The 24,340-nt window shown below is 38.1% G+C and overlaps 1 protein-coding gene across 1 annotated transcript; it reads left to right on the top strand.

Moving 5' to 3' along the window:
- The first annotated feature begins 280 nt into the window (after positions 1 to 280).
- Positions 281 to 21,316, top strand: DGKE (diacylglycerol kinase epsilon). The gene is made up of 12 exons (XM_069481158.1): positions 281 to 353; positions 875 to 1,360; positions 9,173 to 9,332; positions 11,233 to 11,352; positions 13,116 to 13,259; positions 13,537 to 13,694; positions 14,095 to 14,146; positions 15,290 to 15,403; positions 17,048 to 17,119; positions 19,687 to 19,814; positions 20,389 to 20,500; positions 20,866 to 21,316. Exons 2-12 carry the CDS (start codon positions 897 to 899, stop codon positions 21,043 to 21,045), a joined length of 1,704 nt encoding a protein of 567 aa, XP_069337259.1. The 5' UTR covers positions 281 to 353; positions 875 to 896; the 3' UTR covers positions 21,046 to 21,316.
- Positions 21,317 to 24,340: the final 3,024 nt, after the last annotated feature.

The following is a 24,340-nucleotide window of genomic DNA, read 5'->3' as shown; positions in this document are numbered from 1 at the left end:
ATTATGAATCCACAGCATTCTCGCACCCAACCTTTCTAAACGCCCCCATTGTTACTCTGCCCCCGTTTTCCCTAGGCCACGCCCCCACTCCAGTGTCCCATCCCTTCCATCGACTCTATCTTCCACGGCCCCGCCCCCTCAGCCTGGCGGCTTTTCCCCCTCCGCCCCGCCCATCCGCGGGGCTCGCCCCCGTAGGCCCCGCCCCCCGGCCGCCCGGCTCGGCGTGCGTGCCGCTCGCGGCTCTGCGCTCTGCACGCGCGGCCTGGTCGCCGCCGCAGGCCCCGGCGTCCGGCTTCAGCGGCGCGAGGGCGGCCGGAGGCCTGGCCGGGTGCCGCCCCTCCGCCCCGCGCGAGGTAGGGCCCAAGGGCGGGCGGAGCTGAGGCGGGGGTCTCCGGAGGCCTCGCAAGAGGGGCCGGGGCGCCCGGCCGCGCGTGGGTGCGGGCGGGGCCCTGGAGGAGGCCGCGCCCGGAGTCCGGAGCGACGGGGAGCCCCCGGAGGGGAGTGCGGGGCCGAGGCCGGGCTGACGGTTACGGACTCCGGCCTGCGCAGCGGGGCCGGAACGTCCGGCCTTTCCGCGGAGGGCAGCCTGTGGATGCGTGTTGCGCGCTTCCCTGGGTCAGCCCGGCGGTGAGGTGCGGAGGCGGCGGCAGCCTTGGGCTCCCGCACGTTCTCCCAAAACGGGGCTGGGGAAGGAGGGAGGGTACGCGAGTGGGATGGCCGGACGCCGCCCCTTCAGCTCGCAGGTGCGTGCCCGCCCGGGGAGAGAGCGCAGCCACCTGCACGGATGGCGCCCGCCTTAGCCCCTGAAGGGCAGGAAGTAGGGCCGGGGGAGAGAGAGCGAGCCTGGAGTGGACCCTGCCTGTTTCTTTCCTAGTTAGACGCCGTCCTCGGAGAAGATGGAAGAGGAGAGGCAGCCAGCGTTGGGCCCACCCTCCGAGGGCCTGTTTGCGGACGGGCACCTGATCCTGTGGACGCTGTGCTCTGTGCTGCTGCCGGTGTTCATCACCTTCTGGTGTAGCCTCCAGCGGTCGCGCCGGCAGCTGCACCGCAGGGACATCTTCCGCAAGAGCAAGCACGGGTGGCACGACACGGACCTGTTCAGCCAGCCCACCTACTGCTGCGTTTGCGCGCAGCACATTCTACAGGGCGCCTTCTGCGACTGCTGCGGGCTCCGCGTGGACGAGGGCTGCCTTAAGAAGGCTGATAAGCGCTTCCAGTGCAAGGAGATCATGCTCAAGAATGACAGCAAGGCCCTGGACGCCATGCCCCATCACTGGATCCGCGGCAACGTGCCCCTGTGCAGTTACTGTGTGGTGTGCAAGCAGCAGTGCGGCAGTCAGCCTAAGCTCTGCGATTACAGGTATGGCCTTTGCGGATACCCACTGGCCCAGAATGCGCAGTGGGAGTCATGATTTCATAGAGTGGATGTAAAGGCCTGCTTTCATCTCTCCAAATGGCCTATGCTGCTCATTTGTAGGAAGCAAGCTAATAAACATCCCTCGTATTGTGCAAGCGTGGTAGCTTTGCAATAATCATTTGCTGCGATGATGCGCCTAGCCTCCACTCCTCAGCCAACATGCCCTTTTGGGTAATAAAACTTGGCTTTTAACTTCCATCCAGAGATTTCTGAATGCTGCGTGCTTCATGGCCGCTGTTGTTGCTATTAATTATCTCCTTATTTTAAATAAGGAAGAATGAAGTATGGATAAATTTTTCCACAAAACTGATCCATAATGGGTTTTGTACTATGAATGTACAGTGAAAATAAATGCCATTCTAAGGCAGCACCTAAATATCTTTTGCTAGGATAGGTATTAGTGCCATATGAAATTTACTCAAAAAGAACCCTGAAAGGAATATTCCTTTTGACAGATGGTCTTTCCGTACGTGTAGAATCTTAGATTGGTGGCCTTGATTAAGCCAAGACTATTTTAATGGTTTTTACATACACACTGGACAAGACATTTGCCCTTAAATATTGTCTGAAAATAGATGATATTCTTTGTTGATGTTTGAGATTGGTAACAGGGGATGCTGCTTGGCATCACTCATTTCCTGATTGAGAAAATTATAGCCCCTTAGGTCTACTCAGTTGGTAAATAGGACTGGCTTCTAGGATTTCTAACCCCGGGGATAGGATTAGGAATACTAACACATAGCCTCTAGCCTCGTCTGAGCCTTAAGTCTGGACATCTTCATTGTGATGAGTTTTATTTCTGACAAGTAGAAAGGTCTATAAACATGTTTAAGAACGGAAATAGAAATCTGTCGCTACACAGGAAGCTACTTTTTTTCTTTTTTGCAGGAGAATCGTTTTTAATTAGTGTGAGTACTGTTAAATCAATATCTGTAAATTTCATTTTAAATAATTTTACAATATTATCAGAGTTAAACGTAATACATTTTCAAAATATATTTTAGACAACTACAAAATTTTATAACCATTTTTTATTTGGTGTTTTTAAAATTTAGATGCTGTTCTTCTGGCATCAGTGAGAACCAAGTCACGAGTTACTCTAAATAAATTCCATAATAAGTATTGTTGTATTTCCTTCCCTTCTCTATGTCTGTGCAGAATTAGATAAAAATGGCTTCCATAAATAACCATATTTCAAACACTCCTTAACAGACAATCGTAGTGCTTCTGATCCTTTACCCAAATGATCTTTCTAAAAATGCACATCTGATCAAGTCTACTTAAAACCCCTTAAATTGCGCCTTATCACTTATGCTGATTGTCTTACAGTGTAAACTCCCAAGTGCTTATTAATAGGCCCATAAGATCCTAGTGCTCTCTGGCCTCTCTGCCCTTCTAGTTTTATCTGCCACCACCTGCATTACCACAGCACCAAGCCGCTTGTAGTTTCCTTAAAACATCGGGCTTTTTCTTACTGCTTTTCTTTTTCTCAAAGCTTTCCTGTCTTAGTAGCCTTCTTCTGGCTAGCTTCTAGGCATCCTTTAAAGACTCATTTCATGTCCTTTCTTTCAGGAGCACTTGCCTGATCTACTCCTCTCCCCCGACCACACACACGGATTTTTCCATTTTTGATGACATTATATTCTGTATCTCAGTGGTTCTCAAAGTAAGGCCCCTATACCAGCAACGTCAGTATCACTTCAAAATCTGTTAGAAATCGAACTACTAGGGTTGCCAGATTTAGCAAAAATAAAATATGTATAATATTTGGAACATGCTTATACCAAAAAAGTATTTGTTGCTTATTTGAAATTCAGATTTAACTGGGCATCCTCTTTTTAGTCTGGCAACCCTAGCACCACTCCAGACCTGCTGAATCAGAAACTCGGGTTGGGGATCAGCAGTCTTCTTTGCTTTAACAGGCCCTGCAGTTCCTTCTGAAGTTGGAGAACCACTGCTACATTTATATATCTTTTAAAACATGAACCTCTGTCCTTAATTTTGTATTCTCCCATTGAGCACAATGAGTGTGATAGATTTCTTTTCTCATTAGCATGTTTTCTTACAGGTTATTTATTGAACAGTCTATTCCCAGCATGCTGTACCCCTTACCCATGGTAGAAATCGTCTCTGTATAATTTAAGAGGTGTTTATCATTCCCAGGAGAAAAGAGCACAGTGTCCTAAAGTTGTGTGTATTCTACAATGTTTGGAACTGGTTTATTTTAGCTGATAATTTTATGCAGGATTACAATCTGCTGTGACTTTCTGTAGGAATGAGATGTTTTAGAAAGAGAAACAAATAATGATTTAGAACCTTTAAACACAGACCAGACTGTCCCTTCCTGGATTTTATCCAGCCCTGAGGAGGGTTCCTTCCATGTCTGCGTCACATTCTTAGGGAAGTCGATCAACTCTGAAGACTGGTCAACAAATTAGCATTTCAGAGGGCAGTGAAAACAGATGATAATTGATTTTAAAGCCTGTAGCCCTCTTAAACTAGGCAGAATAAGTGAGAAAGGCCCTTTAATTTATACTCATTCAGTCATTATATATTTATTAGGCATCTATTTTGTGCCAGATACCGTGCTGGAGTCTACCTTCCTTGTACATTTTTTCTTTTTGTGTGCTCCTACCTGTACCCCAACCACTACAATGTATTTCTGTACCTAGTATCTTACCACTTTTTCTCTATCCTTCCTTTTTTTCTTGTTACTTTTCTTATGACTAGAATAGGGAATTATGTTATATTTTTAAGAATTCATTATATTTATTAAGTCTTTGTTCCTTGTAATGTTCTGTCTCTGATTAAGAAAGAACTTAAGGTGCTTTTTTCTTTATAGGGCCTTTTATTTATTACATACGCCCTCCCAACTCTCTCTCTCTCTCTCTCTCTCTCTGTAACTTCTGACTCAGAAGGTAATTATATTGGCATCGGTAGTCTCAGCTGTGATCGTAAATTTTATTTTTCTGTTTTCTGTTGGTGTGTGTTTATTCATTTTATTAATTATCTGAAACAATGAAAGATACCAAATCATCATCTAAGCAGAGGTGGACAAGCTTACTGTAAAGTGCAAAAAGTAAGTATTTCAGACTTTGCCAACCATTTAATCTATTGTAATTACTTAATGCTGCTTTAGTCACAGTACAAAACCAGCTATACACAATGTATACATGAATGGGCATAGCTGTGGTCCAGTAAAACTTTATTCACATAATCAGGTGGCAGACGTATTTGTAGTTTGCTGATCCTCATTCTAGTGTGAATCTCATAAATGACCATCTCAATGTCACATATAATTCAGCTGCCTTGTCCAGCATACTAAAGAAGAGAACTATTGTGAACAAGTAACTTTTTAGAGAAAATAAGCAGTGTTGCCACCAGGTTTATTTTCCTTGTCAAACTTTTTTTAAAAAATTAAAGCAGTCATACTCCTGCACAAGAATAGCACATAAATTCATAAAGCAATTCATATTTTCATATGAAGGAACTTACTAGGATAATGTTCTATGTCTTGCTAAGGGTTTTAGTTACATTAATATGTTCATTTATCAGAACTCAGCAAGTGTGCATATTTGTACATTTCATTGTATATAAATTTGACATCAAAAGGTAAAAACCTATAAACAAATCATGACCTCTAGGTAATGATGTGCCCACTTGCTGGCATATTTAGGAAGTATTCTAGTATATGCACTTGGCGATGTACTAAAAATAAGATGGATTAATGGATAGATAGAAATGTTATGAAACAATTACAGTAAGATGTTAATTCTAGAATAAGTGGTAGGCATACCAGTGTTCACTGAAAAAAATTTTAAGCAAAATATTTTTAAAAACAAGGAGACTCTTTGTTTTTGGAAATACTTGCTGAAGTATTGAAAGGTGAATTCTCATAATGTCTGCAATTTACTTTCAAATGATTCAGCAAAATATGAGTTTATATTGAAAGAGAGAAAGAAAATAGTGAGAGAAAATGTTAATTAAGAATCAGGGCCAGGAGTGGTGGCTCATGCCTGGCTGGGAGGCCAAGGTGGGAGAATTGCTTGAGCTCAGGAGTTCAAGACCAGCCTGAGCAAGAGCAAGACCCTGTCTCTACTAAAAATAGAAAAATTAGCCAGGCATTGTGGTGCAAACCTGTAGTCTCAGCTACTCAGGAGGCTGAGGCAGAAGGATCACTTGAGCCTAGGAATTTGAGGTTGCTGTGAGTTAGGCTGATGCCATGGCACTCTACTTAGGGCAACAGAGGGGAGACCCTGTCTCAAAAGAATCAGAGTGAAGGGTAGGTTTAAAGGTCTTCATTTTGCTGTCCTTTCGACTTTTCTGCAAGTTTGAAATTTTTCAAAATAAAAAGCAGAAAAAATAAAGATCATAAGCAAATTACACAATGATATGATGTTAAAACTGAAATATTAAGACATTAGTAATATTTTATTTTGTCATCAGGTTTGAAATCCAGGTTGTTAAATACTAATTATAAGATATGTAAAGATAATCATAGGTCTCAAGATTGAATATGGTATTTCTAAAGAAAAATACTATACTGAATAACTAGTAAGCATTTTAGCTTTACCTTTACAAAGCAAAGGCTCATTATAGCCATTACCTTGGTTAAAAAAATCTTTCTGAAATTTGTGAGAATTTAGTAAATAATAAATGATATGTCACAAATTAGTTGGAATAGAAAAGATTATTTTATGAATCATGCTAGGACAAATGCTCTTTGGAGAAAAAAAGGTTACCTCTTTGTCATACTCCAAAATAAATTCCGGAAAGATTAATGGGGGTTTCTTAATTTGCTGGTTCCAGGAAATTAAGTATCAGGAAAGCCTGATACTTTCATGAGATTCTTAATGGAATCTACAGCCCCAGAAGGTTAAGAAACACAGATTTAAAGATGTAAATATGAAAACCAAATTGGGGCAGGTAACTATAGGTGAATATCTAATTTGGAAATGGTAAATAACTTTAAAGCATAACAGCATTTAAATAAACTACAAAGGGAAATGTAGATCTATATATCAAAAAATAAACTTAAGTACATTAAAAAGTAAATGTAAGCCCAGTACAGTGGCTCACACCTGTAATCCTAACACTTTAGGAAGCTGAGGTGGGAAGATCACCTGAGGCCAAAAGTTCAAGACCAGCCTGGGCAATAGTGAGGCCCTGTCTCTACAAAAAAATAGAAAACTTAGCCAGGTGCTATGGTGTGTGCCTGTAGTCCCAGCTACTCAGGAGGCTGAGGCAGGAAGATCACTTGAGCCCAGGAGTTTGAGGTTGCAGTGAGCTATGATGATGCCACTGCACTCTAGCCCGGGCAACAGAGTGAGACCCTGTCTCCAAAAAAAAAAAGTAAATTTAAAAGAAAACTGAAGCATGTTTACAGTAAGTATGACAGAAAAGAGGTTGATCTCCTAGGTAAATAAAAGTGCATGCAATTATCAAAACCTAGTGAAAGATGAATATAGGACATAAATTCATAAAATAGAGCCAAAAAAAATTCAATTTTATCTAGTGATCAAAGACCTCCAAATTAAAACAACAGAATACCTTTTCTGTCTATCAGATTATCAAGGAAAAAATTTTAAATACTGATGAGCAGTATTAGCACGTGTTAGATATGATAGACACCTTCATGTACTGGTAACAAGCATACGGCACAAACATCCAGAACCTATCTAAATGTCTTTTTTAAAAAAAGAGAAAAGGGGTTAAATAAATTATAGCATATCTATATGATATAGTATTACACATTCTTTACAAACCACATTTTTAACACATTAACTGTCACATAAGTTATATTTAACTCATGCTAGTTTTGAGCCCAGGGCCTCCTGAAGCATACGTAAGTGCAGCTGGTTCATGAGACTCTTACTTGTTAATGTTCTTATTATTGCAATTAATATTGACAATTATATATAACTCATGCACAGAAAACAATAAAAAATAAAAAGTTTTTCATTAAATTAGAAAGGATCGTTTTGGTTTTGAAGTTTTTGTTCTATTTTCACAATAAAACACTGTGGCCCCAGGGAAAAAAATTGTTTTTTCTAGTGTGGCTGTCAGTGTGTTAAAGAATATTTAATAGCATACAAAAATATTCATGATACAGTGTGGGAAGAAAAGCAGTATTCGCATATGTATTCATCATATTCCTACCCTGAAAAACAAACATATATGCACTATAAAACTGAGAATGAGTACATCAGGAAGTTAAGAGTGACTATCTCTGGATGATTTTTATTTTATGCCTTTCTGTATTTCTAAATTCTCAAGCATAAGCTAGTATTATTTAAAATATAATTTTAAAAATTTATATAGTTCGTGGATATATTCTGGTTTTTAGGATCTCAAGCAATACAATAGAATGTAGGGTCAAAAGTTAATGTTCTTCCCATCCTTCAGTCCTACTTTTCTTCCCAGAGGAAACCATTATGAAATAATTCAGTGGGTATCCTTTCAGATTACCTTCAATAATAAATATGCTATTGTAAAGTTAATGGTAGACTAGTAAGGGAGGTACTATACTTCAGCACATAACCAATCTATTATAGTTTCTCGAGCTTAGTTTGAAAGCAAGTATCAAAAACATTACCGTGCAAGTTATTATTTTCTGGTTTTCTCTTTGACAGATTATGCAGATAACTCTTCTTTCAGCAATAAGTAGGACTCTTGAATAAACAGTAGTCATTACTTGACAAATCTGAACATCCAAAGGGAAAAAATAGCCTTAAACTAGAAGGCCAAAAGGGGACCCTCTGGGTGAAAGAGTGTTTTCCTTCTTTTTCTAATTCATTTAATTATAACTATTCTTTTCTGATGGCCTGCTTTTGTTTGCCCAGTCAGATCTGCCTTATCCATGAGTGGATTAAATACTTAGCAGATTAATAATAGAAACCTGGGACCTTTACCAGCACTGTTCCCTGCTTGTTTCATGAACTGGATCCAAACAAAGGCAAATCTGAATGCAAATGTTCTTCTGTCTGTATTTGAAAGGCAAACATGTAAATTATTTTTGTATTAACTGCCGAAAAGAAATGGACTATTATATTTATGAGTTAAGAGATTTTCAAGCTGGACCTTGAGAAACTCTTCAAGGGCCCAGGTCAATGGGACATTTAAGCAGCAAGGACTTTAGTCCTCACAAACCTGTCTATTTCAACCAAAGCGCAAATACACATAAAACTGTTGTTCTAGATCAGCTTAGGTTTATGTGGATTATATCGATACTTACCATGCTATAAATTAAAACTGAGAAATTGTTAACATATTTAATAATGGTAACATAAATAATGGATTTTTATGAAAATTTAGTGAGAAGAGTATTGTTTTATAGTTTTGCGCATTTCTTTGTCTTAGAATTAAGCTAGATTCTCATATCTGCTCCTATTGTGATAACACGTGTCATATAACTTCTGGAAAACTCCACTGTACACTTTTGAGAGAATGAGAGAGAAATAACTTTTTAGTATTATTATTTAAAATTATTTTAACCTCACAGACACTCTGAATGGATCTTGGGGGCCCCACTCAGATTTCAAGAAATGCTATTACATTAAACTGCCAAATATGTTCAAATGTTATTGCTCTGTTTTCACTATGCTGACATGGTTATATACATTTTATTTGCCAGATTTTATGCTTAAATTGTAATGAAATTACTGTTTTAATTTTTTTGACAAAAATGATTGGTTTGTGGATCAGTAAGATTATGGTTTAAAATCAATTAATGTGTTTGCTTTTTCCTTCCCTCAGGTGCATTTGGTGCCAGAAAACAGTACATGATGAGTGCATGAAAAATAGCTTAAAGAATGAAAAGTGTGATTTCGGAGAATTCAGAAACCTCATCATTCCACCAAGTTATTTAACCTCCATTAATCAGATGCGTAAAGATAAAAAAACAGATTATGAAGTGGTAATTAAAGTTTATTTTTCTTACATAATTGATTTCTAAAAAGTTAAGTCATTGTATGAGACAGTTGAAACTGTATATAAGAAGAATCAGGGCCAGGAATAAAATAAATTTAAAATAAAAGGACAAAACCATGGGGGGAAATAAAATGCTGTTATAGTAAGCCATAAAATCCTCCCCAGTTCTTAGCAATGTGTTAGAAAATTTGGCTCTTGAATTCTTTCACATCTAGGCAGAAATTGGAAATGTTGTATTAGTGGTCTCTGAATCACTGCCTGCATCTGAATCACTTGGGGAGCTCTTTAAAAATACAGATTTCTGAATCTACCTCCATTTCCATGTTTAATTTAGTAGGTCTAGGGTAGGTCCAGGAATCTGCATTTTTTTAATGTCCTCATGTCCTCAGCTGGTTCTGATGAACAGCCAGGTTTGGGATTCATGATTATTGTCAATAAAAAGAAAACATAGATTTTCCTCACACCTTGTTCTAAAATTTTTCTGTTTGGAACTTTACGTAGGGTCCCCAAGAGATAAGTTTATGTTGCACATTAGATGCTTCCACAAATAATGGTGAACATTAAAGCTGTTGACAATACTTTGTGCTGTGTATATATGTGTATGAACATTGATGTAAATATGTCTCTCAGTCTTTATATAGCTCTTCAGGAAAGATTATAAAAATTTACAGATTTATTTCCTACTTTAATACGCCAAAATAATTGAACTATTTTGTTTTAAAATTATACCTTTTTCACTATTAAAAAAAAAAAAAAAAAAGAAGGGGGTGAAGCAAGTGCCAAAGAGAAACCAGAGATGTGACAGCAAACACGTCATGACGCTTGTTAGTGTGGATCCTAATCTTCAGAAAAGGTGCCTAGCCCAGGAGTGATGGAAAGTGCATACACTAAATAAAGGTTTTTCTCTTTAAAAAAAAAAAAAAAAATTATACCTTTTTCAAGTTAAGATTTTATATCTTAAATGTCACCTTTGTCAATATTCCTGCAAGAAAAAGGGGCATTTTAAATTTTTCAAACATTAATGTTGTTTTGATACATATTTTTTAAATGTACAATTTCTTATTTATCTGAATTCAATCTGAAATCACAAGAGATGAGAATCACCAAGTAAAAACCACAGAATAGCTTCATTAATGGTTACACCTATAAGGACACGGAAAGAGGAGAAAAATGGTTAGATTATGAAAAGCATTAGTTTAATTTGACTTTGGGCTATTAAAAATCTGGATTTTCGAATCTATTTCTGAGTACCCCATTTAAAAAAGAAGGAAAAAAGCTTGCAAACTAAAAGACATTGGAATACATCCAGAAAAGGAAAATCAAGGTGAGAAATCAGAGAAAAATCAGTGTTCGTTCTGTGAATGGTTGAAAGAACTCGAGATGTATTGGCTAGGAGATGAGACTAAGAGAAGGTACAGTGCTTTGGTGTTTGAGCACAGAAATTCTATGGAAAAAGAAATGATTTCTAGTTACTCTTGGAAGCAAAATTAGAATAATGAATCGAAGTTATTCAGAGACAAATTTTCTACTCAGTTTAAGCCAAAACTTTCTAATAATTTGACTTAGCAGTGTAGTAGGGTTGCCTTATTAGTAAGTTCCTTCTTAGTGAGTGTCCAAGCATATGCTGGATGACTTATCTAAAATAATGTAAAGGACAGTTATACATCAAGTGGAAGGTATCTCTAAGGTCCGCTTCCATTCTTAGAGTTCTTTGATTTTTATATTGCATTAAGAGTAATGGTAATTGTTTTTTGGGTTTTTTTGTTTGTGTTTTACTGGTACAGTTTTTATTTCAGCAAATACAGCACTGTTGTTATTAAAGCATGGAAACTGTGCTCGCCATCCCTGAGATGTTAAACCTTTTTCATTCATGTTAATTTTTATAGCTAGCCTCTAAGCTTGGAAAGCAGTGGACCCCATTAATAATCCTGGCCAACTCTCGTAGTGGAACTAACATGGGAGAAGGACTGTTGGGAGAATTTAGGATCTTGTTGAATCCAGTCCAGGTAACAAAAGAGAAACCTTTCCTTTCCTTATTAATAATCCTTTCATTTTTAGCTTTTCATTTTCCCAAAATGCAATGGTTTTTAAGGCTTTAGATCACTAATCATCTGATTATCAGAAAGAATAATAATTACAGAAGGATCAAGACATTCATAAATGTGGAGAAATAGGAACCCTCAGGGTGGGAATATAAAATGGTGCCACCACGTTAGAAAAGTTTGTCAGTTTCTTAAAAATTTAAACATAAATTTATCATATCTCCTAGCAATCCCACTACTAGAAATCTGCCCGAGGGAAGTAAAAGCATATGTCCCACAAAGACTTGCATGAAAATGTTCATAGCAACATTATTCCTAATAGCCAAAAAGTGGAAACAGCCCAGCTGACCATCAGTTGGTGAGTGGTTAGACAAAATGTGCTGCACCCATACAATGGAGTACCATTCAGTGATAAAAAGGAACAAACTACTGATACATACGTATTACAATAAATGAACCCCCAAAATACGATGCCAAGTGAAAGCCAGACACAAGACCACAGACTGTATGATTCCATTTATGTGACCTGTCCAGAAAAGGCACAAATCTATAGAGACAGAGAATAGATTAGTGGTTGCCCAAGGCTGAGGGAGTCTTACTGACGCAATAAAAATGTTCTAAACTAGATTGTGAGGGTGGTGGTTGGCACAACTCGGTAAACTCGGTAAAAATCATCGACTTGTTCACTTTAAATGGGTGAATTTTATGATATGGAAATTATACCTCAATTTTAAAAATAAGAAAAGGGATAATGCCATTAAGATTGAGCATATATTCTATTAATAGCAACTTTTACTCTGAAAAACTAAACAACCCATTGTGCAACAATCAGCAATGCAATTACTTTTTTCCTTCCAGTTTGTATTTTTTACTTTTAATATTACACAGCTTAAGAAAATTATAAAAATAATTTTAAAAATCACCTGCAATTTCCCCACATCAGTTTTCATTGGTATTTGTTCTTTCCTTTAATTATCTATGCATTTTCATATTAATGCTCTAACAATAATCTAGACACAAATTTACATTCTGGTTTTTTTTAACTTAATGGTATAAATATTTTTTTCCTATTGCCACATAGTCCTCATAATACATATTTAATGACTAAAATAATTGAATAGATAGTGATTATTTATTCAGTCTCCTGCTGTTGGAGGTTGACATTGTCTCTAAGATTGTACTATTATAAAGAATGCCGCAGTGAATATCTTCATACACAGGGCGTATTTGTCTTTTGAAATGTTTTTTCTGGGATTACTTATGGAATTGTGGGTATCAAGGTCCTTGCATTTTTATGTCAGTTTATACATATTGCAAAATTGTTTTCCAGAAATTTGTACTAACTTACACTAATGATTTTTTTAAACCAGTATAAAATATGAGGTACTAGTTAAAGAAAACTTAGCACATGGTGAACAGGAAGGAGGCAATGTGGTGTAATGGATAAACTATACGTTTGAATTTGTATTTCAGCACTTAGTTATCTGGAGAATCACAGGCAAGTGATTTAACTTTCCTGCACCTCAGTTTCCTTATCAATAGAATGAGACTAACTCCTGCTTTGTATACAAAGAGTCTGCCAGGGGCCTGGCATATTGTTAAAGATAAATGCACAGTAGCCAGTATTGCTAATTAACTATAGCTCTGCTCATCTAGAGGGAAGTCATTCTCACAAATGAAGGACAGTGTTCGATAAAAATAATTTTTACTTTTTCTTCCATTTTTAGGTTTTTGATGTAACTAAAACTCCTCCTATCAAAGCCCTACAACTTTGTACTCTTCTTCCCTATTATTCAGCTCGAGTACTTGTTTGTGGAGGGGATGGGACTGTGGGCTGGGTCCTGGATGCAGTTGATGAAATGAAGATTAAGGTATTAGTCTTTAAGAACTACTACAGAAGCACTTCTAAGATAAATATACAATATTTTTGGTTTATATTTATTATGCAAATGAATATTAGAAAATACTGCAAATTTTAAATAGCAAAGAAGGAGATGTTATGATTAGCAGTTAACACAACCTTTAGCAAAACAACATATAGTTGTTATATTTGTATCTATATTGCTTTGGTCTTTAAATTTTGCAGATTATTATTATCCTACCAATAGTTTAAAGAGAAAAATCTGAAATATATCTTCCATATTCTAGGGACAAGAAAAATACATTCCACAAGTTGCAGTCTTGCCTCTGGGAACAGGCAACGATCTATCCAATACATTGGGTTGGGGTACAGGTTATGCTGGAGAAATCCCAGTCGCACAGGTGTTAAGAAATGTAATGGAAGCAGATGGAATTAAACTAGATCGGTAAGTTACATTTCCCCAAAAAGTAGATTTTTGAGATTTGGCAGTATCCTTTCGCTTATAAATGAAGACTTGCATAGATATAAAGTGAAACATAATTTAAATGTAGAAGACTATGTTGTGCTTAGACATAGATACTGATGTCTCCTTTTGTTGTTATACAGAGCTAGAGTCATAAGTTATGCTGAGTAGTTATCCCAAATTTGCGTGCTCACTTAGATGTGGTTACTTTTTCACGTACCATTTTAATAGAAAAACCTCATTTATCCAAACATCCAGGCCATAGTTTTTTTGGTTAAAAGTACTATTTTGGCTCTCTAGCCCGGGCAACAGAGTGAGACTCTGTCTCAAAAAAAAAAAAAAAAAAAGTACTAGTTTTTTTTTTTTTAACTTCTCTTTTTAGGTGGAAAGTTCAAGTAACAAATAAAGGATACTACAACTTAAGAAAACCGAAGGTATGTTTTTAGTGCTTCCATGGCAAGTAGTTTCATCAAATATGCATGGAGTGCCTCCATGACATAAGATGCGGCACTCTGTTGTGGGATATGGAGATCTAGTGTTTATCTCGAGGGACCTCGCTGTGGAGCACAAGAGAAACCTACATCTCACCTCACAAGCTGGACTGTGAAGCGTGCTCTAGGAGAGAACAGGGTGCAGGCATGCTTAGATCTGCCCCAGCTGATCAGACAAGGCAGATTGCAGAAGAGGTGACTTGGGAGTTGGTGCTTAAAGGAACAGAGGACTTTAGAAGCAGAGGGAATCGAGGTGAGAGAGCGCAAAGCATGGTTAGCAAGTAGCAAATAATAGAAAGATAGCAGATCTGTATATTTAAAAGATGCTCTGGAGATAGTATGAAAATAAGCTTAGAAGCCTGCACTAGGGCAGAAAGAAACAAGGAGAATCAGGATGAAGACAATCCAGAGACATTTTAGAGGTAGACTTGATCAAGGCTTGACAACTGATAAGTATATAAAGAGAAGAGAGAAAATATATATTACTACTAGATTTCTAGGTTTTGTGACTGGATATATGGAAATGACATTAACCATGACAAGAAAAATTGGAAGTTTCAGGTTTGGGTAGGAAGAAAAGGAGTTAGATTTTGGCTGTGGAGCTCTTAACAAGAAGTTGGAAGTTTAGGCTTATTGCTTAGGAACAAAGACAGAGCTGAAGGTATGGGTTCAAGGACCCAGGCTGGGTTTGGAAGTAAAATAAACTGGGAGGGCCAATAGCCCGAGTTGAGACTGATTGAAGCTGAGAGCCTGAGAGTTGCAAAGAAGGTACAAAGCAAATGCCACGAGAACACAGGAGTGAAAAGTCTGGGTGCATAAGGTAGAGCCCTTCTATAATAAATGGTCAGGTCTGAGGTGTAGCATATAAAACAGAAATGGAAAGTGAGATTCCTGTCCACAGTTATTAGCCTTGAACTACAGCTTTATTTCTGGTAACTTCACCAAACAGTATAAAATAGCTCCGTGTGAAAAGTAAATGCAGGAAGTATTCAATTTTCAAAAAACCATAAAGATTAAGGTTCACATATTATGACATAAGCTCAGATGGAAGCATAGTCTGTTGCTCATTCTTACCCTGTCTCCCAGGAATTCACAATGAACAACTATTTTTCTGTTGGACCTGATGCTCTCATGGCTCTCAATTTTCATGCTCATCGTGAGAAGGCACCGTCTCTGTTTTCTAGCAGAATTCTTAATAAGGTGTGTTGGATAAAATAACATTTCCTGCTTATCACCGAAGGTACAGTAAAAATCAATAGTTCAATTATATTTAGCACTTTTAGATTTGGATTGAACTAACTTAGGGAAACATTTACCTGCTCTGTTTTTTAAGACCATCAAATTAGATCCTTAAATATCTTTTATCAAAGTATTTTATAGCTGTAACTAATATTTTTAAGTTCAAAGTTGGGATGTTTTATAGCATATTTTGCTTAGATGGCAATTTAAATAGAATATATGATAGCTTATCTTAAGTGGCAACTAAAATGAGAAAGAAATTTTAGGCAGAATAAATTTTTGGTAAAGTCATTACTAAAAAACAGATTCCATTGGTTTGGAAAAATTCCAAAAGGCAAATGAGGTAAGGAAAGGAGCAGCTTGTTTACCACAGCTTTTAGCTAAGGTCATTTCCAGTCTCTAATAGAATTGATTCTTTTGGTGGAAGTTTTGTTTTGGAATTTTTTTAAATGACTCTTGGTGATTGAGCAACAGGATGTGAAAAGTAAATGCAAAACAATTGTATTCCTGATTCTGTTTTATAAATATTCCAAATTTAAAAATAGTTCCCTTTCATTACTATAGTTACTAGGGCAATAAGTATTGCTATTTGTGTATTTGGTAATTAACTCAACATCTCAAAGCTTCTGTCACCTTTCTATATTCAAAAGTGATCATAAAATATTTATTAATGCCAGGCATGGTGGCTCACACCTGTAATGCCAGTACTCTGGGAGGCCGAGGCAAGAGGATCACTTGAGGCCAGGAGTTCAAGACTAGCCTGAGCAAGAGCAAGACCCCGTCTCTACAAAACATAGAAAAAATTAGCCAGGTGTGGTGGCAAGCACCTGTAGTCCCAGCTAGTTGGGAGGTTGATGTAGGAGGATCACTTGAGCCCAGGAGTTTGAGGCTGCAGTGAGCTAGGACGACACCACTGCACTCTAGCCTGGGTGACAGAGTGAGATTCTGTCCCCAAAAAAAAAAAGTTTGTTAGATTTATCTGCATTATTATTCTTTAAGTCATCTTAAGTACTAGGAAAAGGTGGACTTTTCTAATTTTAATACAGTATTTCTTTATAAAATGCAGCTTTTTGTCTAAATTGGGAAAAAACACCATTTAGACACAAACCACCCCTATCCATATTTCTTCTGCGAAACGGGCTTATTGAACTTAAAAGTCATGGTCTTTATTGTCATTGTCTAAGAGAGGGGGTGATTAACATTTCATTTATTACGCCATAGTTCACCTAGAATTTTTAAACCATTAATAGCATAATAGAATAAAATGTAATGTTAAAAATGATGCCAGAAATATCTGTAATATGTTAGAGGCATTTTTATACTGGTTTAAATATAAAATATGTAACTATATATTTTCATTGTTGCCCCCAGCAGGTTCCAATTTTAACCTTTAAAATTATTAAGGTGGAGGTGTTGGGTGGGGCCAGAGGTTGCACACCAAAAGTATCACTTTTGATTTCCCTTCTTTCCATCAGTGCCTAGTCTTCTCTAAGGAAACATGATTCAACATGCATATCATAAAGTTTTGTTACAGCATATTGTTTTCTTAATGTTTATAGGGTTTTAGGCTGTTGTAATATCATATTTTCTGTCCATTTTTCGTAGGCTGTTTACTTGTTCTATGGAACCAAAGATTGTTTAGTGCAAGAATGTAAAGATTTGAATAAAAAAGTTGAGGTAAGCTACTAATAATACCTTTTCCAAAGTTTTCAGCAGACTCTGGATTATAAAGATTTTTTTTAACAGAAATGTTAAATTTTCTGTTAGCATATTTTGCTTACATATGTGGAGTATTTGTGTGTCAGGCACTTTACTGAGTGCTTTATATGTGTTATCCCTCTAAATTCTCACCACAACCCCACAACACAGGTATTATGATATTCCCATTATATAGAAGAGAAGACTTTGAAATGAAGTAGTTTGCCCACATTCACAGTTAGTGCCCAGATGTCCATGTAATCAGGATTTGAATCTAGATTTATCTAAATCTGGAGTCTGTTTTACTGTTAGTCTGAATGGTCTCCATTCATACATGATAACAAATTTAAAGTTATCCAATACAGGCTGAGCACATTGGCTCATGCTTGTAATCCCAACACTTTGGGAGGCTGAGGCAGGATTGCTTGAGGCCAGGAGACAAGCCTGGGCAACACAGCAAGACCCTGTGTCTACAAAATAAAAATTAAAAAACTGGCCAGGGGCCGTGGCATGTGCCTGTAGTCCCAGCTACGCAGGAGGCAGGAGGATTGCTTGAGCCCAGGAGTTCCAGGCTACAGTAAGCACTATGATCGTACCTGTGAGTAGCCACTGCACTCCAGTCTGGGCAACATAGCAAGACCTCATCTCTGAAAAACAAAATGTTGCTTTACCATATTTTCTTCTTCCTGGGCTTTGATAGTATTGGTAGAGTGAGGCGTATAAGATAGCACCTTATTCCATTGTCTAATATTTAACATATATAAAAATTATTTGTGAAGCCACCTAAAAATGCCAGAAACTGTCTATGTACTAGAGGTACAGTGATAAATTCCTTGTTCTATGTTTATAGCCTAGGGAGAAGAAAGATATTTAAACCACATTGCAGCACAGCACGAGAAGTGGTGTGATGAGAAAAGTATGCAGTCTTGTAGGAATAAATAAGAGCAATACATGGGCTGCAGAGATGGTCTAGGGAAAGTAACAGTAACAAGGAAGTCTTTGTAGAAGTGACATTCTGGCTCTGAAAATTAAGAATTAGTTAAATGAAGAAGGAGAGGAAGATCATTCTAGGTTAAGAACAGTATGTGCAAAAGAAGGCCTAGAGGCAAGACAGAACATGGCGTATCTGAGTTCTAGCTGGAGCATAGCTTGCAGGAAGGAAAGTGGCAAGAGCTAAGGCTGGAGAGAGATGGTCAGAGGCTAAATCACAGAGGGTCATACCTGCCTGGTAAGGAACTTGAATTTCTTTTTCGTCGTTGTTGTTGTTGGGACAGGGTCTCACTGTGTTGCCCAGGCTGAAGTGCAGTGGCATTATCATAGTTCACTGCAACCTCAAACTCCTGGGCTTAAGTGATCCTGCCTCAGTCTCCTCAATAGCTGGGACTATAGGCACGTGCCACCATGCACAGCTAATTTTTCTATTTGTTATAGAGACAGGGTCTTACTATGTTGCCCAGGCTGGTCTTGAACTCCTGGGCTCAAGCGATCCTCCCACCTTAGCCTCCCAAAGTGCTAGGATTATAGGCCTGAGCCACTGCACCTGGCCTAGAGCTCAGATTTCATCATTAGCACAGAGCTAAGCCATTGAAGGGTTGTAATTAAAGAATCATACATTTGCATTTGTAAGTGTCAGGCCACATGCTCTGTAAGGGATGCATAAGAGGAGAGTAAAGCTAGAGACAGACCGTTAGGACCATTTTAGGGAAGAGAAAGTGTTCTGCACGAAGGTACTATCAAGAATAGTGACAAGAGGAGGATAGAAGTAGCAGCAACTGTTTCCCCAGTAGTTAATTGGCTGGGGAAGCTAAAGGCAAATAACTGAAAGATAAGCCAGGTTTCTGGCTTAGGCAACTGGTGTTGGGGTGGAATGCTACTCTTTCCTAGGAAGTAGGTTGGGGGCGGGGGGAGTAGGATGCAGAGAAATTGCTTAACTCAAGTTTTATACATAGAAGTTCTAGGTGCCACAGTCAGTTAAAGTGTGTGATAGGCAGTCAGACATACGGATCTTGCCCAGTTCACTTTCCTGGGCCAGTGAGATAGGACCATCAGCACAGACGTGGCAGTGGAAGGCATGAAGTAGCTAAGATTGCCCTCCAGAGTCTGTAGCTTGAGAAGAGAAAGGGGCCGAGTTCATAGCTGTGAGGAGTGCCATCAGCGTAAGGAAGGAAGCAGAGCTGTCAGAGTGACTGAGGAGGAACATCCAGGGATGCAGGGTCTGTGGTTCCCAGGAAGCAAAGGGAGAGAAGGTTTCAGGAAAACAGGGAGGGGTCAGCCGTGTCAGGTGCTACTAAAACAGCGAGTTAGATAAGGCCTGAAAAAATCTGGGGATTTAACAAAAAGGACATCATTGATGACCTTGATAGAAACAGTTCCACTGAAGACGGGAAAGGCCTCATTACCCTGAGTGAGAGGTAGAAAGCAGTTGTGTACACATGCATCTCTCACATCTTACGTGAGCACGTTTATGAAAACGGGTGTGAATTCTAAGTGGCTATGTGTGAAAACAGTGCACCCCATAGTAACTAACTGTTTGTGTTTTTTTAAAGCTAGAACTGGATGGTGAGCAAGTAGCGTTGCCTAATTTGGAAGGTATTATAGTTCTGAACATTGGCTACTGGGGCGGTGGCTGCAGACTTTGGGAAGGGATGGGGGACGAGACTTACCCTCTAGCCAGGTATGTACATTTACAGTCTGGTTTTTATGTCACTATTTTCTTAAAGCAGTCTGTTGTTCATAGACTGAAACATTTTTCCCTGAAATTTTCTTTTTTGTGTATCTCATGAGTATGAACAGTTAAAAAGTTGATGGTTCACCTAATATTAAGAAGTAATTGCCGGCCGGGCGCGGTGGCTCACGCCTGTAATCCTAGCACTCTGGGAGGCCGAGGTGGGCGGATCGTTTGAGCTCAGGAGTTCGAGACCAGCCTGAGCAAGAGCGAGACCCCATCTCTACTAAAAATAGAAAGAAATTATATGGACAGCTAAAAATATATATAGAAAAAATTAGCCGGGCATGGTGGTGCATGCCTGTAGTCCCAGCTACTCGGGAGGCTGAGACAGGAGGATCGTTTGAGCTCAGGAGTTTGAGGTTGCTGTGAGTAGGCTGATGCCACGGCACTCACTCTAGCCTGGGCAACAGAGTGAGACTCTGTCTCAAAAAAAAAAAAAAAAAAAGGAAGTAATTGCCCTAACGTGGCTGATTTTATTTCATTGCACCATATTATGCACATTTCCTTTTTCCAATTTTAGGCACGATGATGGTTTACTGGAAGTCGTTGGAGTATATGGGTCTTTCCACTGCGCTCAGATTCAAGTGAAACTGGCAAATCCTTTTCGAATAGGACAGGCACATACCGTGCGGGTAGGTGAAATTCCACTGTAACGGGCCAATTTGGCCCAGTCCATTTCTTAAGCCATTGATACGTAGAGGAAAGGGTATACACTATAGCTTTCTTTAGTGGCCCATCCAGCTGATCACCCTACACTAAGGGCTTGAGTGGGATGAGGAAGAAATGGGAAACATGTCTTGAAATCCAATTAAAGAAATAAATCCCTCACTGAAAAAGAATCCTTTAAACAATCAATGAATAAAGATATATTCAAATTAATTTTCTAAAAATGAGATGGCACACGGGTTTAAGGGACTATGGACGATATTATTAAGGCAGACCTTTCTGAACTTTTGGGGGACTGACTTTTTTCTTATTGTTTATTCCCTAATATCAGCTGATTTTGAAGTGCTCCATGATGCCAATGCAGGTAGATGGGGAGCCTTGGGCTCAAGGGCCCTGTATTGTCACCATAACTCACAAGACACACGCATCGATGTTATATTTCTCTGGAGAACAAACAGATGATGACATCTCTAGTACTTCGGATCAAGAGGACATAAAGGAGACTGAGTAGATGGATAAGGAAATGAAAATTTAACATAGACGCCTCTCAAGTAGATACAGGTTCATCCAAAAGTAGAAATTCTCTAGCAGCTATTCAGTCTTAATTTCACTAGTAGGATAATGGGTATACATTTACGTAACTAGCATCCCCCAAACAGCCAACTTCTAGTTATTTACAAATGCCTGTGTTTTCTTCAGCAAAATAACTTGATCATATATTAGGTTTTAAAAAGTTACACAAAAGTGAAATGTTTTTTGTGGCTGTATGTTTTGAGAGTGGAACTCACTCTGAAGTATGCACTGTCTCATTCCTTACTGAACCACACATTTAGTGCACACATTATACTAACAACAAGATGTAGGTGGAAAGATGATTTCTGTCCCAATTTTTGACATGGTGACACTATAGCATTTTACAAATTAACTTGCTTTTTTGAAAGGAAGTACTAATGTCCAACCAGCATGGTTAGTTCTGGGCATCCTCCTGCAGCATGCCTCTTAAGGTTTCCTACAGCCCAGACTGAATGCATCTATGTGGATTGACAGTACTTAAAATTATTAGTATAATTTTTGTTTTAGGAACATGTTCAGACCCCTAAATGTTGTTTGATTGGCCCTATTAATGACCATGTTGAGCTGAAATTTAGGATCTTTTTTATAACCCTATTGTAGCCAAAAGAGAACCAGATAAGTGAATTGGTAAAAAATAAAATTAAGAGCACTTTGGATTAAAAGTTGTAAGTTCCAAGCTGGACAATTCATCAACTTCTCTTTTGATTAAAAGACAATGTCAATTTTTTTTTATGTGTTGCTTAAAGGAAACTTACCAGTCAGATTAATTGCTCAAAAAAAAAATTCAAGTCTGACTGATAAGTTTTAAAAAATTCATTAGTCTTACAGTGTTTTGAAATACGGTATCGTTTTATATCCAAAGTACTTAACAGAATTTCCCCTTGGGGAGGTAAGTGGATAGGAACCTCTGCTAAATGTTTATATCATATTTATTTTAAAATAAGAGAGATATATATTTTTAACTTATTTATTATTTACCTTGTGGTGTGATGCCTGTGTTTAGTATTTACATTGTATAGCTTTATTTAATACGTTAAATTGATCACATAAATTCTGCTAGTCACAATCAGATAGAAGTTTAGCCTGTTGACTAAGTAATTAAAATCCTTATTAAATTCTCCAGACAAGCCGGGTGCAGTGGCTCACGCCTGTAATCCTAGCACTCTGGGAGGCCAAGGCGGGTGGATCGCTAAAGGTCAGGAGTTCGAGACCAGCCTGAGCAAGAGTGAGACCCTGTCTCTACTAAAAATAGAAAGAAATGATCTGGCCAACTAAAAATATATATACAAAAAATTAGCTGGGCATGGTGGCGCATGCCTGTAGTCCCAGCTACTCGGGAGGCTGAGGCAGGAGGATTGCTTAAGCCCAGGAGTTTGAGGTTGCTGTGAGCTAGGCTGATGCCACGGCACTCTCTCTCTAGCCCGGGCAACAAAGCGTGTCTCAAAAAAAAAAAAAAAATTTCTCCAGACAGATATATCATCCAGATATTCTCTTTCTCCAGAGATAGTCTCCAGTGTTTTAAAAAAGGAGGAGGGCATGAAAAGCACTGGGCAACTACTTTTGGATAACTGAAAGCTTTGTTTCATGGTTTTATTTGTCCTTCACTTACCAAAAACTCATTGAAAGACTAGTTTCACAGTTACCCATTAGAGGGCACCCTGCTACTGCTGTTGGCAGGCCACCCGCCAACGTCCCATAGTAAGGCAGACTCAGTGGGCATCCAGCCTGGTGTTTTTCTGACAGATGATCCATAAGTGGGCCTGGTGGTCTTTCATGACATTAATCTCTGAAAGCTTAGAATTGCATCCCCGGAAACACCATTAGCTCCCTTTAAGGATCTGTTATGAATCTCTCATCCACAAATTGCCATAAACTTCAATTTGCATCACCTCAGGCCCAGGCCATGTTTCCAAGGAACAACTTAGTAATGTATACAGTAATCAGTACATTATATAAAATATGGGGGGTTTTTGCTAAATTAACCTCTTCCAGATCTCCACGGGTGATCCTAAATTCTAGTATTGAAAAATGTGAGATCTGTTTTTAGTTTATTTATACACCTTTCACAGTAACCGTGGCAGTGGTAGGAGAGTTTTGTAGGTTTTCCTTTTTGGGCTGATCATGTTCTCAGTATAATTAAGTTTATCCTTTAATTCATGATCCGAATTGTAGTAGAAGCAAAGCAAATAGTTAATATGAGATACAGGAATTAAAATAATCAAAATAACTACTTAGTTTTTTCATTGCTAAAACTAGCCTAACCATAATGTTGCATTGTATTTACAGCAGATTTTATACACAGTGCCCCCATTTATTTAAACAAATTGATTTTTCAATTATAATCCAGTGAGGTTTTGTCCCTACTGACCCTTCATGTTTCCTGCTGCTTTATTCACTCGTTCAGACTTAATTTTTATTTAGGGAAGTTATTTCAGAATACCATATCATAAAACTTATTATCTTATTTTATCAAAATTCACTTTTTTAGGCACATGTACCCAGCATTTCAAATAAATGTATAGGCATGTGCCTTGCTTAAATATAATTTGTAGGACTTAATGTTTGCAAGTTATATATTAGGGTGGTAATTGTTAATTTACCAGGGATTCTACACTTTACGAAACAATTTGCCATAAGATTTTCCTGTACCATTTAAAATTGTCTTGATATTAAAAAATGAACTTCTACATTCTCAGGAAGAAATATATGAAGTAAATCATATCTCCATATCTGTTTTCAGATTTTCTCATCTTTTACTGTCCTAATACATTCCTAACTCCTTATAAACTTAGTGGCTTAAATACTGAATACCTTGGCAGCTTTTATAGATCCCATAGGCAGATGATAATTTTCAGTGCTTTGTTACACTTAATAGAAATCAAACTGACTTGTGTTTTAAAATACAGGTTGTCTAATTAGTAAGATTAGATGATTTATACATGTTTTAGGTTTTCTGCAACAATTAGCTGGTGAACCCCTAATGTAGGTAATGTTTATAAAAATTTTATAGTCAAAATTATTTATTTTTATTTTTTTAGGGTATGTCAGAGATGTGTAGTATTTGCTTTTTGGGATACATTTGCCTAGTTATAAAATATACTGTGATTCAGAAATTGTGAAGTCCTTTTTGCGCTATAAAAATGAATACTACCAGCATGTCAAAAGAAAACTAATTTGCATTTGTAATATAAAGTAAAATTGTATTTAATGTACATTATTGAATTTTAAATTTG

Source organism: Eulemur rufifrons, chromosome 9, assembly GCF_041146395.1.
Source record: "Eulemur rufifrons isolate Redbay chromosome 9, OSU_ERuf_1, whole genome shotgun sequence".
NCBI classification, from domain to species: domain Eukaryota; kingdom Metazoa; phylum Chordata; class Mammalia; order Primates; family Lemuridae; genus Eulemur; species Eulemur rufifrons.
This window is presented reverse-complemented; position numbering and strand designations above follow the sequence as displayed.

Bases quoted from the DNA above. Each gene is read 5' to 3' on its own strand.
- DGKE (XM_069481158.1), top strand. From the start codon at position 897: ATGGAAGAGGAGAGGCAGCCAGCGTTGGGCCCACCCTCCGAGGGCCTG. The intron at 9,333-11,232 runs GTAATTAAAGTT...TAATTTTTATAG, and splicing joins AAAAAACAGATTATGAAGTG to CTAGCCTCTAAGCTTGGAAA. The intron at 17,120-19,686 runs GTAAGCTACTAA...GTTTTTTTAAAG, and splicing joins ATTTGAATAAAAAAGTTGAG to CTAGAACTGGATGGTGAGCA.